Source organism: Arachis stenosperma, chromosome 9 (assembly GCF_014773155.1).
Source record: "Arachis stenosperma cultivar V10309 chromosome 9, arast.V10309.gnm1.PFL2, whole genome shotgun sequence".
Lineage (NCBI taxonomy): Eukaryota > Viridiplantae > Streptophyta > Magnoliopsida > Fabales > Fabaceae > Arachis > Arachis stenosperma.
Window position 1 is genome coordinate 3,832,149 of NC_080385.1, and position 14,043 is coordinate 3,846,191.

The 14,043-nt window shown below is 43.7% G+C and overlaps 1 protein-coding gene and 1 non-coding gene across 2 annotated transcripts; both read right to left on the reverse strand.

The window, feature by feature from the left end:
* Nucleotides 1-7,703: 7,703 nt before the first annotated feature.
* On the reverse strand, nucleotides 7,704-9,792 carry LOC130948872 (uncharacterized). The gene is made up of 2 exons (XM_057877744.1): nucleotides 7,843-9,792; nucleotides 7,704-7,742 (listed from the first exon to the last, which is right to left on the reverse strand). Exons 1-2 carry the CDS (start codon nucleotides 9,790-9,792, stop codon nucleotides 7,704-7,706), a joined length of 1,989 nt encoding a protein of 662 aa, XP_057733727.1.
* A 3,237-nt stretch (nucleotides 9,793-13,029) lies between these two features.
* Nucleotides 13,030-13,102, reverse strand: TRNAK-CUU (transfer RNA lysine (anticodon CUU)). The gene has a single exon. It is a non-coding gene; the product is annotated as a tRNA-Lys (tRNA).
* Between the last annotated feature and the right edge of the window lie 941 nt (nucleotides 13,103-14,043).

Genomic DNA, 14,043 nt, shown 5'->3' on the forward strand with positions numbered 1-14,043 from the left:
ATCTCCTTTCCATCAATTTAGGTAACTTTCTAATCATCCTCCCTTTTATGCATTATTTCTGTATGCTTGTTATTTGGTTCTGTTACTGTTGTGTGGCCTTGCTATGGCGGTTACACGCGTTAGAGGGGGGGAGCCATTCCAGGGTAGGCTTTTCCCTGTCCACCTCTAGTGTTTTGTCCTTAGTTGGGGAGTAGTGGTGTGGTTGAACTGAGCAACCGATCTACCGATCTCTTAGACTAACTGGATGATCCCCCCGTGTAGGTATGGCTCGCACGGTTTCCCGGGCTTCCGTTAACCCCGCGGCGTATGATCCGTATGCCTGGGTTGTTTCCGACGTGAAGGAATCACCCAACCAAATGGGCGAGGAGGAGCTCACCGAGTTCCGACAAGCCGGGTACTTGTGTGGCGGGACTGACGAGGAGGCCAATTATGACGTTTTCGTCCCGGCTCCTCACGAGCGATTGTACGAAATCAACTTCCATCCCCGCCAGGTCGCCGACTGGATGTGGTTCTACAAATCCATGTTCACTCAAGTCGGAGTTCGTATTCCATTTTCAGCCTTTCAAATGGCGCTTTTAAACCGGATTTCCGTGTCACCGTCCCAGTTGCATCCGAACAGTTGGGCCTCGATCCGCTGTTTCGAGATGGTCTGTGAATACCTCGAACTGCCGGTGTCCGTGGATGTCTTCCTCTTCTTCTTCACCCTCACAAACCCTTCTAAGGAGGGAAAACACAAAAAAGGGTTCATGTCCTTCCGAGCTGCCCAGGGTCGGAAGATTTTTGGTTTGTTCGAAGATTCCTACCACGGGTTTAAGGACAAATATTTTAAGGTCCGCCCTGCCAAAGGTCGTCATCCCTTTTGGTTGTCTTTGGAGGGGGTACGGCTCATCCCGACTTATTGGATTTTCGGGGCAGGGTCCAATTCTTTCATTAAGGTGAATTATAGGAGTATGTCGAAGGTGGATAAGCAGATTGCCGAGGTGTTGATGGCAGTCTTTGGGAAGAACCCAGTAAATCCCCATCTTCTCATGGGTGACCGGGAGTCCGGTCGTAATTATATTTGTGAGGAGCTTTTTACTTTGCCCTTTGTCTTTTTTCCTTTTATTGATATTGTGTGGCGATTAACCGACCTTCTTTGTTTCCCTGCAGTGGATATGTCTGCGTCGGTAACGGGTCTTTCCGACTTGTTCCAAACCTTTCTAGCTGCCGATGACGAGGAAGGTGACGAGCAAGCCGCCCCTGAAGGGTCTAATGCTCCCCCGGAGGGCCAGGATGCTCCCGAGCAGAGGGCCGCTACCGAAGGGATCAGCACATCGGCTCAAGGCGCCGCAACCGATGGTGACAGGGCGGTCAATGCTTCTCCTATCCGTGAGGTGATCGGGACCGGGGATTCGGTGGCCAATCCGGACGATGAGGAGGAAGTGGTAGAGGTCCCCAGCCTGAAGAGAAAGAGGAAGAAGGCCTCCACGGCGTCGTCTAGCCCTGAGGGCGTCCTTACCGTGATGGAAAGGAATTTTGACGCCGGAAATTTCATAGACACCCAGCTGATCCCCGGTACCGAGGAGCATTTCCATGAGTCATCCCTTGCCGGGCAGGCGAGGTGGATGTACCGCACTCTCCTGCGCGGTGCGGTCATAGCTCGGAAGGCCGAGTTCGAGCTGTCCGGGATGGAGTCTCTCCGACGGAGGTTGGATTCCGCTGGGAAGGCCAATAATGAGCTAAAAAGCGAAGTTGAGACCCTTCGGGAGCAGCTGACTCAATCTTCAGAGAAATTGGATGCCGCCGAGAAGAAAGCCACCACTGCCGAGCAGAAAGCTACCGCCGCCGAACAAAAGGTAACAGCTGCCGAGAAGAAACAGAAAGAGTCGGATGCGACGGTTGAACGTTTGGTCGAGCGCGAGATGGCTTTGGAGAAACAGGTCGGCGCGGCGCAGAAGCGCGCGGCCGAAGTCGAGAAGGAGAAGCAGGCCGTGGAGGCTGAACTGGCAACATGGAAGGCTAAGTACAAAGATGTCGTCAAACAGGGCAAAGGCGCGATTTTGGGCACTGAGGAAGCCCTGAAAGCTCAAATTAAAATCGTTGCCCCTGAGTTCGACACGTCGGCAATTGGTGTTTTTAAGATTATTAAGGATGGCCAAGTTGTCGATGTCCCTAAGAAATGAACTCTTTATTTCCTTGTTTTTCGTTTAGCCGTTTTGTTTTGGCTTGTAAACAGTCTTGATTTCGGCCGTTTTGGCTTATGAACAATTTAATTTTAGCCGCTTTTATTTTGGCTTGTGAACAATGACTTTTTGGTCGCTTGCTCGTTTTGTCGCGATAAAGTTTTTTCTTACTCGTCTGATTGCGTTATCGTTTCTATTAACCGTTTTTGGTTTATAGTCGTTTATACTGGCGGCCCGCGGCCTCTCGTGTGACTATTCGTTACAACGGTAGTTGATGACCTCCGGGGTGATCAGTCTCGGGTCAGGTGTCGTCGTTAGTCGCGACGAGATGGTTTATCTGAAAAACGGAGACAAAATAGGGTGGAGAATTTGCACAAGTATGTCTTATTCGGTAACCACATAAAGGACTTGAAAGTTACTATAAATGACAAATTGACTACTTAGCTAGGTTAGCCGGCGTGTCGCTCCGTCCTCTAGGAGTAGAATCTTCTAAGGTTGTCCGCGTTCCAAGTCCTCGGGACCTCCTTGCCATCGAGCCTTTCTAACTTAAAGGCTCCCTTTCCCATCACCTTTTTGACTCTGTAAGGACCTTCCCAGTTTGCCGCTAGCTTGCCCTCTCCGGGGGTCGGTGGGCCGATATCATTCCGCCTTAGGACGAGGTCGTCAGGCTCAAATTCCCTCTTGAGCACTTTGGTGTTGTATCGCAGAGCTATTCTTTGTTTAAGCGCCGTTTCCGTCAAATGGGTCATTTCCCGGGCTTCGTCTATCAGGTCCTTTTCTACAGTTTCCTCTACTCCTTTCAAAAGCAATCGCGGACTCGGTTCACCGATCTCTACGGGTATTATCGCATCCACCCCGTACGTTAATCGGAAAGGAGTTTCCTTGGTGGAAGACTGCTCGGTTGTTCGGTAAGACCAGAGGACCGACGCTAGCTCGTCGGCCCAAGCGCCCTTCTTATTGTCCAGCCTCTTTTTCAACCCTGAAAGGACAACCTTGTTGGCGGACTCCACTTGTCCGTTCGTCTGAGGGTGTTCTACCGAAGAGAACCTTTGCCTTATACCCAGGCCGCTGAGAAATTCTGTGAACTTCTTGTCAGTAAACTGCGTGCCATTGTCCGAGATGACGACTTCCGGTATCCCGAATCGTGTTATTACCTGCCTCCACATGAATTTTCTGCAATTGGCCGAGGATATGCTAGCCAGTGGTTCGGCTTCTATCCATTTGGTATAGTAATCAATCGCTACTATGAGATATTTGACCTGCCCATAGGGGTGGCAGCAAAACCCGAACCCGCGGGTACCCGTCCCGCCCCTACCCGGTCGGGGCGGGTTTAAACCCGACCCGCAGCGGGGCGGGGCGGGGTCGGGTTTAGGGTGAACCCGCCCCTACCCGCCCCGGAGTGCATAAGTATATATATGAAATTTAGAAATTAGGTTAAGCCGTCAGTCATTTCATCTCCATTCTCAACCCTAGGCATTAGGACTTCCTCGCCGTCACTCACTTCTGCGTCACTCTTCACCCACTTCGTCGCTCTTCACTCCTTCGCCGGTAAGTCGCCATCACAGATCGTCCGGTCATTCGCCGTCGCTCACCAAGACACCAACCCTCCTCATTCATCTCGATCGCCTCGCCGCTGTCGCTCACAGAGCTCACGTCGGCGTCGCTCCCACTTCTCGCGTCACTATCCTCGCCGACTTGCCCCTGTGGTCTCTGGTCTGTGGTCACCTTGTCGTCCCTCCTTCCTCTGTCGTCTTCTCTCTGGTGACTGGTAAACACTGTATATGAATTTCTTGTATCTATGAGATCTGAGGGAATCTGTAGGTTCAAAGTATTTAGCCTTTATAGAATAAATTTTTCATGTATGCTGTGTGAAGTGCTTTGAATAAATGATAGTGTAAACAACCTTGGATTACTATTGAGTACTTCAGTTGCATATTCTATGATTTTAGTTTGCTGCTTCTTTTTTTGTGCGGGATAGTATAAATATGTTCTGTTCCTGCTGTATTATTCTGTTTGAAGCAGAATGGATCCATAATAGATCCTTTTATATGTTGTTTTACATTTTATAAAGGCTATATTTTGCTGTCATTTGAGCCTTTTTTATGTGTCCAGTGATGAATGTTTATTGTAACCAATGAACTTCAGATATTTCTAATATAAATATTGGAAAAGCTGGATCTATTTAATTTGTGGTTGGTTAATCACTAACCACAGCTTTATAAAACTTCATGCCTCTAATTACCACCTTGTACTACTATTTCAAAGTTTGTATACAAACAGATGCAGTTTATTCACTTTTGTGATCTTGAAAACTCTTCTTTAGTTTGTGTATCAATGGCTATCTGAATATTGTACTTGCAATTGAACCACTTTTTGTCATGATTCTTGGGACTGCAACACTTTTTAATTTATGAGGAGTTTCTGCTCTGAAATTTTAATTTATGTATTATTCTATTTAAATCCTATTCAATTTTAATTAATATAATTTTACTAAAGAGATTGGATAAACTTAAAACAAAATTGTCAGATTATGTTGCTTTTTTCATTCTTTAATGTTCGTATTGTATATCACTCACTTAATTATAGTGCTAAACTTCCAGTTTTGTTTCTCTGTCCCTCAAGATACATGTTATGGCTCTTCCCCTTCATTCTTTGCATGAAGAATCTTGTATGCTTAATTGAAATGAGCTGATCTTATGATAATATGGATGAATTTTTATGTTATTTATTAAAGAATGAAATTAATATAACAAACAAAATTGAGATTATGTTGCTTTTTTTATTTACTGGCTTTGCTAATTGATTAGACCGCAATTAATATAACTAACATTCATGTCATGCATTTTGGTTGCTTTCAAAAGCATATATTACCCTTTCACCTCAGCTATAGGTTACTATGTTTCAAAGAATTTTGTGCTCCTTATTAAAATAAAAGCATGTTCTGTTGGAGTTCATTCAATTGTAGTAGGCAAACTTGTTTTAATAGACAAGCATGTTTATTAGAGAAAAAGAAGCACACGCTATATGTGCTAACCTAATTTTGAAAAATGATGCATGCTGCATGGTCAAATTGCCTTTAGTTTGTTTGCGTTTCATGTGGAAAATTTATAAAGCTATATTTTCTTCATTCAACTATTTTGCTTTGGTTCTGTTTGTGGTTGCCTGCTGCATAGTTCAATGACTATGTCAGGTGATTTATGTGGTTTATTATAATTGTTACATCTTTTGATTTTCAGGTTTAAATCTTGATTTGCAAACTTTTAATGATGATGAAGATGTTGAAAGTGATCAAGAATAAGGGTTGAAGATTCCTTTATATCTAATATTGTAATTTCTTTATTATTTGAGCTAATGACATTGTATGAATTTTTTGTTTTTATTTTAATTTATTTATGAATTTTAAATTTTTGTCTTAATTTAGATATGAATATGTAAAAATTAAAATATTTAATTTTTATAGGGGCGGGTCGGGGTGGGGCGGGTACCCGCAGGGGCGGGTTCGGATACTGTAATTTACTACCCGCGGGTTGTGACGGGGCGGGTAGTACCTGAGTTATGGGACAGCGGGGCGGGGTCGGGTAGGGTAAAAACCCGCCCCTACCCGCCCCACTGCCACCCCTACCTGCCCAGGGCCGACTGGGAAGGGCCCTAAGAGGTCGACTCCCCACTGAGCGAATGGCCGGGAGGTCGTTAGCAAGCTTAACTCGGAGGCCGGTGCCTTGGCAAAATTGGCGTTCTGTTGGCACTTTATGCATTTTTTGACAAACTCTTTGGAATCCGCCATCATCGACGGCCAGTAGTACCCAGCTCGGATTAACTTCCTTGCTAGGGCTTTGCCTCCGATGTGGTGCCCACAGCAGCCCTCATGGACTTCCTTGAGGACATAGTCCGTCTGGTCGGGGTGTAGGCACTTCAGTAGGGGTTGGCTAAGCCCTTTTCTGAACAGCTGTCCTTGGATGACGGCGTATTTTGCCGCTTCTCTTCTTAATTTCGCCGCATCCTTTTCATCACCAGGGACTTGGCCGTGTTCTAGGAAGTTGGTGATGGGGTCTAGCCATGAGGGACTTAGGGTTGTTATGTGTAGTGCAACTGCTGGTTCCCTTGTCATGCCTTGGATGAGAGACCGGTTCCCCTCCCCTGGCTTTGTGCTGGCCAATTTTGATAGGAGGTCTGCCCGTGTGTTCCTTTCTCTGGGTACATGCTGGACCGTGACCTCTTCGAACTTTTGGCTCAAGCTTTTAACCTTTTCCAAGTACTTCTGTAACAAGGGGTCCTTGGGTTGGTAGCTGCCGTTTACTTGGGAGGTGACGACTTGGGAATCGCTGCATACTTCCAGTCTTCTTGCGCCGACTTCCGCCGCTAGGGTCAAGCCTCCTATGAGGGCTTCGTATTCTGCTTGGTTGTTTGAGATGGGAAATTTGAATCTAACCGACTGTTCGTATACAACCCCAATCGGGCTTTCTAGGATGATCCCGGCACCTCCGAAGGTCTGGTTGGAGGCTCCGTCTACATGGAGCCTCCACCGTGTACCCATGTCTTCGCCTGGATCTCCCGTTACTTCAACCAAGAAATCCGCCATGGCCTGGGCCTTGATGGCTTGCCGGGGCTCGTACCGTATGTCATATTGAGAGAGTTCGATGGACCAAGTCATCATTCTTCCCGCTAGGTCGGGTTTTTGTAGAACTTGCCGGATCCCCTGGTCCGTTCTGACGACCACTTGGTGACTTTGGAAGTATTGTTTTAACCTTCTCGAGGAAGTTAGGAGTGCCAAGGCTAGCTTTTCCAATTTGCTATATCTTAATTATGCTCCTTGTAGGGCCCTGCTTATGAAGTAGACTGGTTGTTGGGCTTTCCCGTCCTCCCGTATCAGTACTGCAGCCAGGGCTTCGCTTGTTATAGCGAGGTATAGGTATAGTGGTTCCCCGTCCCTTGGCTTCCCGAGAACGGGAGGTGCCGCCAGGATTTCCTTGAAGTGTTGAAAGGCTTCTTCGCACGCGGGTGTCCACTCAAAGGCCATCCCTTTCTTCATGAGGTTAAAAAATGGCAGGGCCTTTGTCGCCGAGGCTCCGAGAAACCGGGAAAGTGATGTCAATCGCCCTGCCAACCTCTGGACGTCCTTGAGGCAACCCGGGCTCTTCATCTGAAGTATTGCCTGGCATTTCTCCGGGTTAGCTTCTACCCCTCTCTGAGTTATCATAAATCCCAGGAACTTACCGGCTTCCATGGCGAAGGCGCACTTGAGGGGGTTCAGCCTCATACCGTGTTGACGGAGGGATGCAAATACTCTTGCCAGGTCGTTTAGGAGGTCGTCAGGTCGTGTTGTTTTTGCCAGGATGTCGTCCACGTAGACTTCAACCGTTTTTCCTATGAGGTCGTGGAATATCCTGTTCATCAGCCTTTGATATGTCGCCCCCGCATTTTTCAAGCCAAATGGCATTACCTTATAGCAGAAAGTTCCTCCTGGCGTTATGAACGCCGTTTTGTCTTCGTCTGGTCGGTGCATCGGTATCTGATTGTAACCTGAGTAGGCGTCCATGAAACTCAGATACCGGTATCCCGCCGCGGCGTCGACGAGTGCGTCTATGTTGGGGAGGGGGAAGCAATCTTTGGGGCATGCTTTGTTAAGGTCAGAGTAGTCCACGCACATTCTCCACCTGCCATTGTGTTTTTTCACCAGTACCACATTTGAGAGCCACGTCGAGTAGTCTACTTCCCGTATGAAGCCTGCTTCTAGGAGGCCGGCCGTCTGCTTGGCTACCTCCTCTGCTCTTTCCGCCGACATTTTTCTCCTCCGTTGAGCCACTGGGCGTGCTTCCGGCTTGACGGCTAGATGGTGTGAGATGATTTTTGGATCTATGCCCGGCATGTCGGCTGGCGTCCAGGCGAACAAGTCCCTGTTGGCCCTTATCATTTCAATCAAAGGCTCCTTCAACTCATGCGGGAGGTTCTTGTTGACGAATGTGAATTTTTCCCCTTCGTCACCGATTCTAAACTTCTCCAGGTCCCCTTCTGGTTCCGGCCTGGGCTTGTCCTCTACTCTGGCATCAAGGTCGGCTAGGAACACGCCGGATCCTTCCTTGGACTTCTTTCTAAGGGAAAGGCTGGCGTTGTCACAAGCGACCGCCGTCTCGAGGTCTCCTCTTATGGTCCCTATGGATCCCTCATCGGTAACGAACTTCATAATTAGCAGCTTGGTGTTGATTATGGCTTCAAGATCATTGATTGTTTTTCTTCCCAAGATGATGTTGTAGGCTGTGGAGTCTCGGAGGATTACGAACTCGGCCATCGCCGATCTTCGGCCTTGCATCTGTCCCACCGAGATTGGTAGGGAAATGACTCCGTCCGGTCTGATAAAGTGGTCGCCTAACCCGATAACCCCGTGCTGGTGAGTCGTCAGGTCGGCATCCTTTAGCCCTAGTGCGTCGAATACGTTGCGGAACATGATGTTCGAATCAGCTCCTGTGTCGACAAGGATCCGTTTGACGAGGCCGGTTCCCACTCTGGCCGTTATGACCATGGGGGGGTTTTCCGGGGCGTCGCTGAACCATTGGTCTTCCGGGCCGAAAGAAATGGACGGAGGTTTTTTGGAGCTTTGCACTGGCGAGGATGAGATCGCCAGAACCTTGGCGTCTTTCTTGTGTGCCGACCGAGATTTTGGTGCAGCATTTTTTGCCGTTACCACGTTTATCACAGTGAGGCCATGGTCTCTGTCTTCGGGTTCCTGTCGTCGCTTGGCCGAGCGTGTCTTGCCTTCCTCGTCCTGATCCCGATAACGCCTTCTCGGCTCCCTGATGAGATGGGAGAACGCTGCTAGCTTTCCTTCCCTTATCGCCTGTTCTAGTGCATCCTTCAGGTCGAAACAGTCTTGTGTTTGATGGCCGTATCCCTTATGGTAATCGCAATAAAGGTTCTTGTTCCCTCCCGTACGGTCCTTAAGTGGTCGAGGCTTCGGAAGAATTCCTTTCTCAGCTATTTGTTGATAAACTTCCACGATGGGGAGGGTGAGTGGAGTGTAGTTAGTAAATTTTCCGACTCGAGGGAACGACCTAGGTGCTTTGTTTGATGCCTCCTCCCTGCCCTTTTCTCTTGCTCTCTCACCGTCGCCACCGGACTGCCGAGCCTGGCCGTAACCGGACTGCCGCTTATTGGCAGCCACGACTCGGCTGACTTCCTCGTCGTTTATGTACTCCTTGGCCACCGTCTGGATTTCGTGCATTGTCCAAACCGGCTTCGTGGTGAGGTGTTTTCGGAAGTTCTCGTTGAGGAGGCCGTTTGTCAGGCAGAGACTGGCCACCGAATCGGTTAAGCCGTCGATTTCCAAGCATTCATCGTTGAACCGATCTAGGTATCTCCTGGTTGGTTCTCCTTGTCTCTGGGTTACCCCTAGAAGGTTGATAGGATGCTTGGCCTTTGCTATTCGCGTTGTAAATTGGGCCAGGAATGCACGGCTGATGTCTGAGAAGTTGTAGATGGAACCTTGAGGGAGGCCGTTAAACCATCTGATCGCTGGTCCTGCTAGGGTTACCGGGAAGGCGCGGCACCTTACTTCGTCTCCTACTCCTTCTAGATTCATCCTGGCCTCAAAGGCCGTGAGGTGTTCTAGAGGATCTTGAGTTCCGTCGTACCTCATGTCCGTTGGCTTGTCGAAGTGTTTCGGCAGCCGGACCTCGAGGATAGATCAGTGGAACGGGGTGACGCCCATTATGACAGGTTGTCGTGTTCTTCCGTCTTCGCGACCTCTTGTCGCTCGATGGGTCGGTCTGCCGCGGGAGTAGATGATCGTGTCATTCCGTCTCCTCCTTACGGGTGACTCCTCCCGCGAGCTCTCCGCTTCCGTCCTCGGGCGGCTTCGGTGGGAGTCTTCCTCCTCGCTCCCGGGAGACGGGGTGTAGCTCGGATCGGTAGACCGTCCTTCCCGTTCCCGGTCGGCAAGCTGTCGTTCTAGGTTCTGAACTCTGTGGCGTAGCTCTTGCATTATTATGGCGCTATCTCCGCCCGTTCCTCCGAATGGTCGTGTCCTCGTGTGTCGATGGGGGGACCTCCGCCGCCCCCCTTGCGAAGCGACGGAGGCTGCCCCCTCCGCTCCGGCTGCCCGAGCGTGGTCGCCGGGACCCAGTACGACTTCCATTTAGGCGAGTCCCCACAGACGGCGCCAATGTTCAGTAGTCGGGTTCCGAACAGGTCGGGTGGTTAGATGTAGGGGGAAGGACGCCTTGGCTTGGGTCGCATCGCTCGCGAGTTGTCGAGTAGCCGAGCACTGGAGTACTTGGTCGTGGGGAGATGTTGAGGGGGGGTGCCACCTGCAAAGACACTCCGACGCTCAAGTCAGCAATGTGCAGGCGAGCAGAATGATAGGGGAGAGAATGTGACGTACCTCGTGGGGAGAGCCAATCTTCCCCTTATATACATGTCAGTAGTGGGCCCCTCATGGGACAGGCCCATATCCCCAAGGACGTTGTCCTGCAGCCGTGTGTGAGCCGTACAGGACGCGTGTCCGGGTCGGTTGGAGGGCGCGCGTCCGGGTCGGGTACTGCTTGGGTCGGGTCAACCCGTGCTGATTTTGGGCCGGGCCGTAACAAAATATATATAGAGTATTGGTCTAAAAAAGATAAAAACAAATAAAGATAAGATAAGAACCGCTAAAGATAAGATAAGATAAAATAATAAAGACTAAAATTGTAATTGAATTTATGTATTCTGTTGGGTTGAATTTGTGGTAGGGGTGTTCAAATTCAAACCGATCCAAATTAAATCACTCACCCAATTCAATCCAAACCGAAACCGATTAAAACCGCACTAATTTGAATTTGATTGGATTCTATTTTTTGCAAATCGCTGGATTGGATTGGATTTTGGATCTATTTTTCATAACCGATCCAATCCAATCCAAATCGCACATTGTGCTATAATATTATTATTTTATTATTATATTTACAATTATACTTATAACATGTTCAATTTGTTATACATTTTTTTATTATTCATGTATTATTATTATTTAATAAATATTTTATGTTCAAAATATTATTTATTTATTTATTTTAACTAACCTATAATTTTATTTCTATTGTTATGTTATCGTTGGCTTTTTAAGATATTGTTAAAACTTGTTATGTCATTGTTGGTTATTTAAAATTTGATGTTAAGACTTGTTATATGTATTTAATTTTTTTTTATTTAAAAAGCCGCAAATTCAAACCGATCCAAACTGCTTGTAGTCGGATCGGATTTCCAAAAAAAATTCATCCAATCCAAACTGCACCGCACATAAATTAAGTGTTCGGATCGGATGACTTTTTCTCTTAAAACCGAACCAAAGCGCACCATAAACACTCCTAATTTGTAGGCTATAAGACATTTTTATTGTTGTCATGAATTAAGGTGAAAGAGTAGGTTAATAAAAACTCTTTATATATCTCTCTCATCACTACTAATGGAGGTTCTTTCTTTTTTTCGTGACTCAAACTTTTGGTAAACTAACCTAGTGTTTCAACTTGTTTCTAGGAATTATTATTACATGGGAATATAACGTACTTCTTTAATTACTTGATGTTTCATGTGTTTTAAGGAATGATTCTCAAGTTTAACTTAATTGTATAGGCAGTCACCAAAAACTTAATTGTATAGGCATCTAAAAATACCTATTCTCAAGTGATTTTTATTCCTATCATAAGAGGGAGGGAATTTCATACTCCAAATATCATAGGAATAAACTAAAAACAGACAATTAAATTAAAAGTATTAGTTAATCTGTCCTCAAGTATCTTATAATTAACATATTAAAGAGATAATAACATTCGGTTTCAGTATATAAGTGAAATTGGTTCTTTAATGATTACCAATATAAATATATTTTTTTAATTTTGAAGTGTCGATGATTAATTTCTAGGTTTTAGAGTTTTGTACAAGAAGAAAAATGAAAAAAGAAAGTGTTACAAGAATTTGGTTATGTTTATTAATATATGAGTTATTAAATTAAGATAATTGAATTGATAGGTAAAATTGATAAAAAAAAATAATAAATTCTGATAATTATCTAGTATTTTTTAATTAATAATATTATTAAAATTTACGTCACTCGTTCTAATAATAATTCATGTCATATTTAACATAGTATAACATTAAATTTGTTTAAATTTTTTTTAGAATAAAATAAAATATTTAAAATATTATAAATTAAATTAAAATTTGATCTAAATACTAGAAATCAAAATATATTTTATCCTATATATTAAAACTGATCGAAAACGATTGCATGCGTTCTCCAAATAGCCATATATAGATAGAGGATACAATAAATTATGCTTAGAATTAGATTCCTTTGAAGCATGGAAAACTATCACAAAAAGGGAGGAATTTACCTCATATATACCTCTCATAATGCAAGAAATCACAATATTAATGTTTCTTCAAATTTATTAATTTTGCCCTTCTTTACTTTCTCTCTTGATGGTAATGTCCAAGAGATTACTAAGCCAAGGTTAAACTTTCTCTTAACAAAATTATAACTACTATTCCATATTAAGATTAAAACAAACTTTTATGGCCTAAATTATTTGTGTAATAAGGATTAGCTTTACTCTAATGTGTGATAAATTCTAGGAAAGGGCCAAAGCAAAAACCAACACAGAGAAATCTCTAACTTGATCAAAGCTCATAACAATACATCTTGGTTTTCGTTTTTTTTTTTTTTTTTGAGTTGGGGTTTTCGTTTAACAATAGCAAACAGAACTGAAGGAAAAATTAAAATACATGTTTTAAAAGGCCCAGTCCAAAGAATTGGGATCTTCTTATATAAGCACAGCCCAAAATTGGAATATAAAGCCCAATTGGATAAAGATTAGGGGAAGCAAAATGTTTATGAAAACGCCCACCGTGGGGCTCGAACCCACGACCACAAGGTTAAGAGCCTTGCGCTCTACCGACTGAGCTAGACGGGCCTTGGTTGTAAGTTAAGGGTTTAAACGTTTAATAACTTAAACAAAATTTCATGATTTCGTTCCCACTAAATTATGCTTAGATATCTTTGACCTCTTATGGGATTAGGGTTATATTCAATTCTCATTATTACTGAAAAATATATCTTTAACAATTTTTTATAGATAATTTTGTCTTAATTTTTTATTAGGCTGAAAGTTCCGACATGTAAATTATTTATTGGACCAAATTGTCTATTAGAGTTTAGATTTTAGAATGATATTTTTTTTTCTTCATTTGAAAAAAAAAAGAAAAGGGACATTTTAATCTTAAGACATACATTATGATTTATCAATATTGATATGGATATAAAATACGACATAATAATATATAATATATGAACACTTTTATTTAAAATTTTTATAAAATACGAAAATACGATATATATAAAATATAAAATTTTTAATTGTTTTAATATTTTTTTAATTATATAAAATATTTAAAATATTTTTATTTTAATAATTAATAATATATATAATTTTTAAATTAATTTTAAAAATACATATTAAAAATAAAATTAGATATATTGATATATGATGATATTTAAATGTGTTTAAAAATATTTAAATTTTTTTTTATTAAAATATAATTAAACATAAAAAAATATACATATCAAATAAATATCAATAAATATAATATCTAAAATATTTAGACACCACAAATCAGACAGAGTAAATTATAGAAGTGTTCATATTTGATAGGATATATTCGTATATATATGAGAGAGCTAATATAATTACTTTTTTTTAAATGAGAGAAACAAATTTGTTTGTGGCGAGAATTATGAATTATGAGGAAGAATTTGTCATGAGCTCATAATATACACCTTTTTATTAATGACCTGGTTATGCTTTTTTGGACTTTGTTATTAATTGCTTAAAGATTGGTACTCCTTCCCGGGACG

Bases quoted from the DNA above. Each gene is read 5' to 3' on its own strand.
- LOC130948872 (XM_057877744.1), bottom strand. From the start codon at position 9,792: ATGAGGTACGACGGAACTCAAGATCCTCTAGAACACCTCACGGCCTTT. The intron at 7,743-7,842 runs GTACTGGTGAAA...TCCCCAACATAG, and splicing joins CGACGTGGCTCTCAAATGTG to ACGCACTCGTCGACGCCGCG.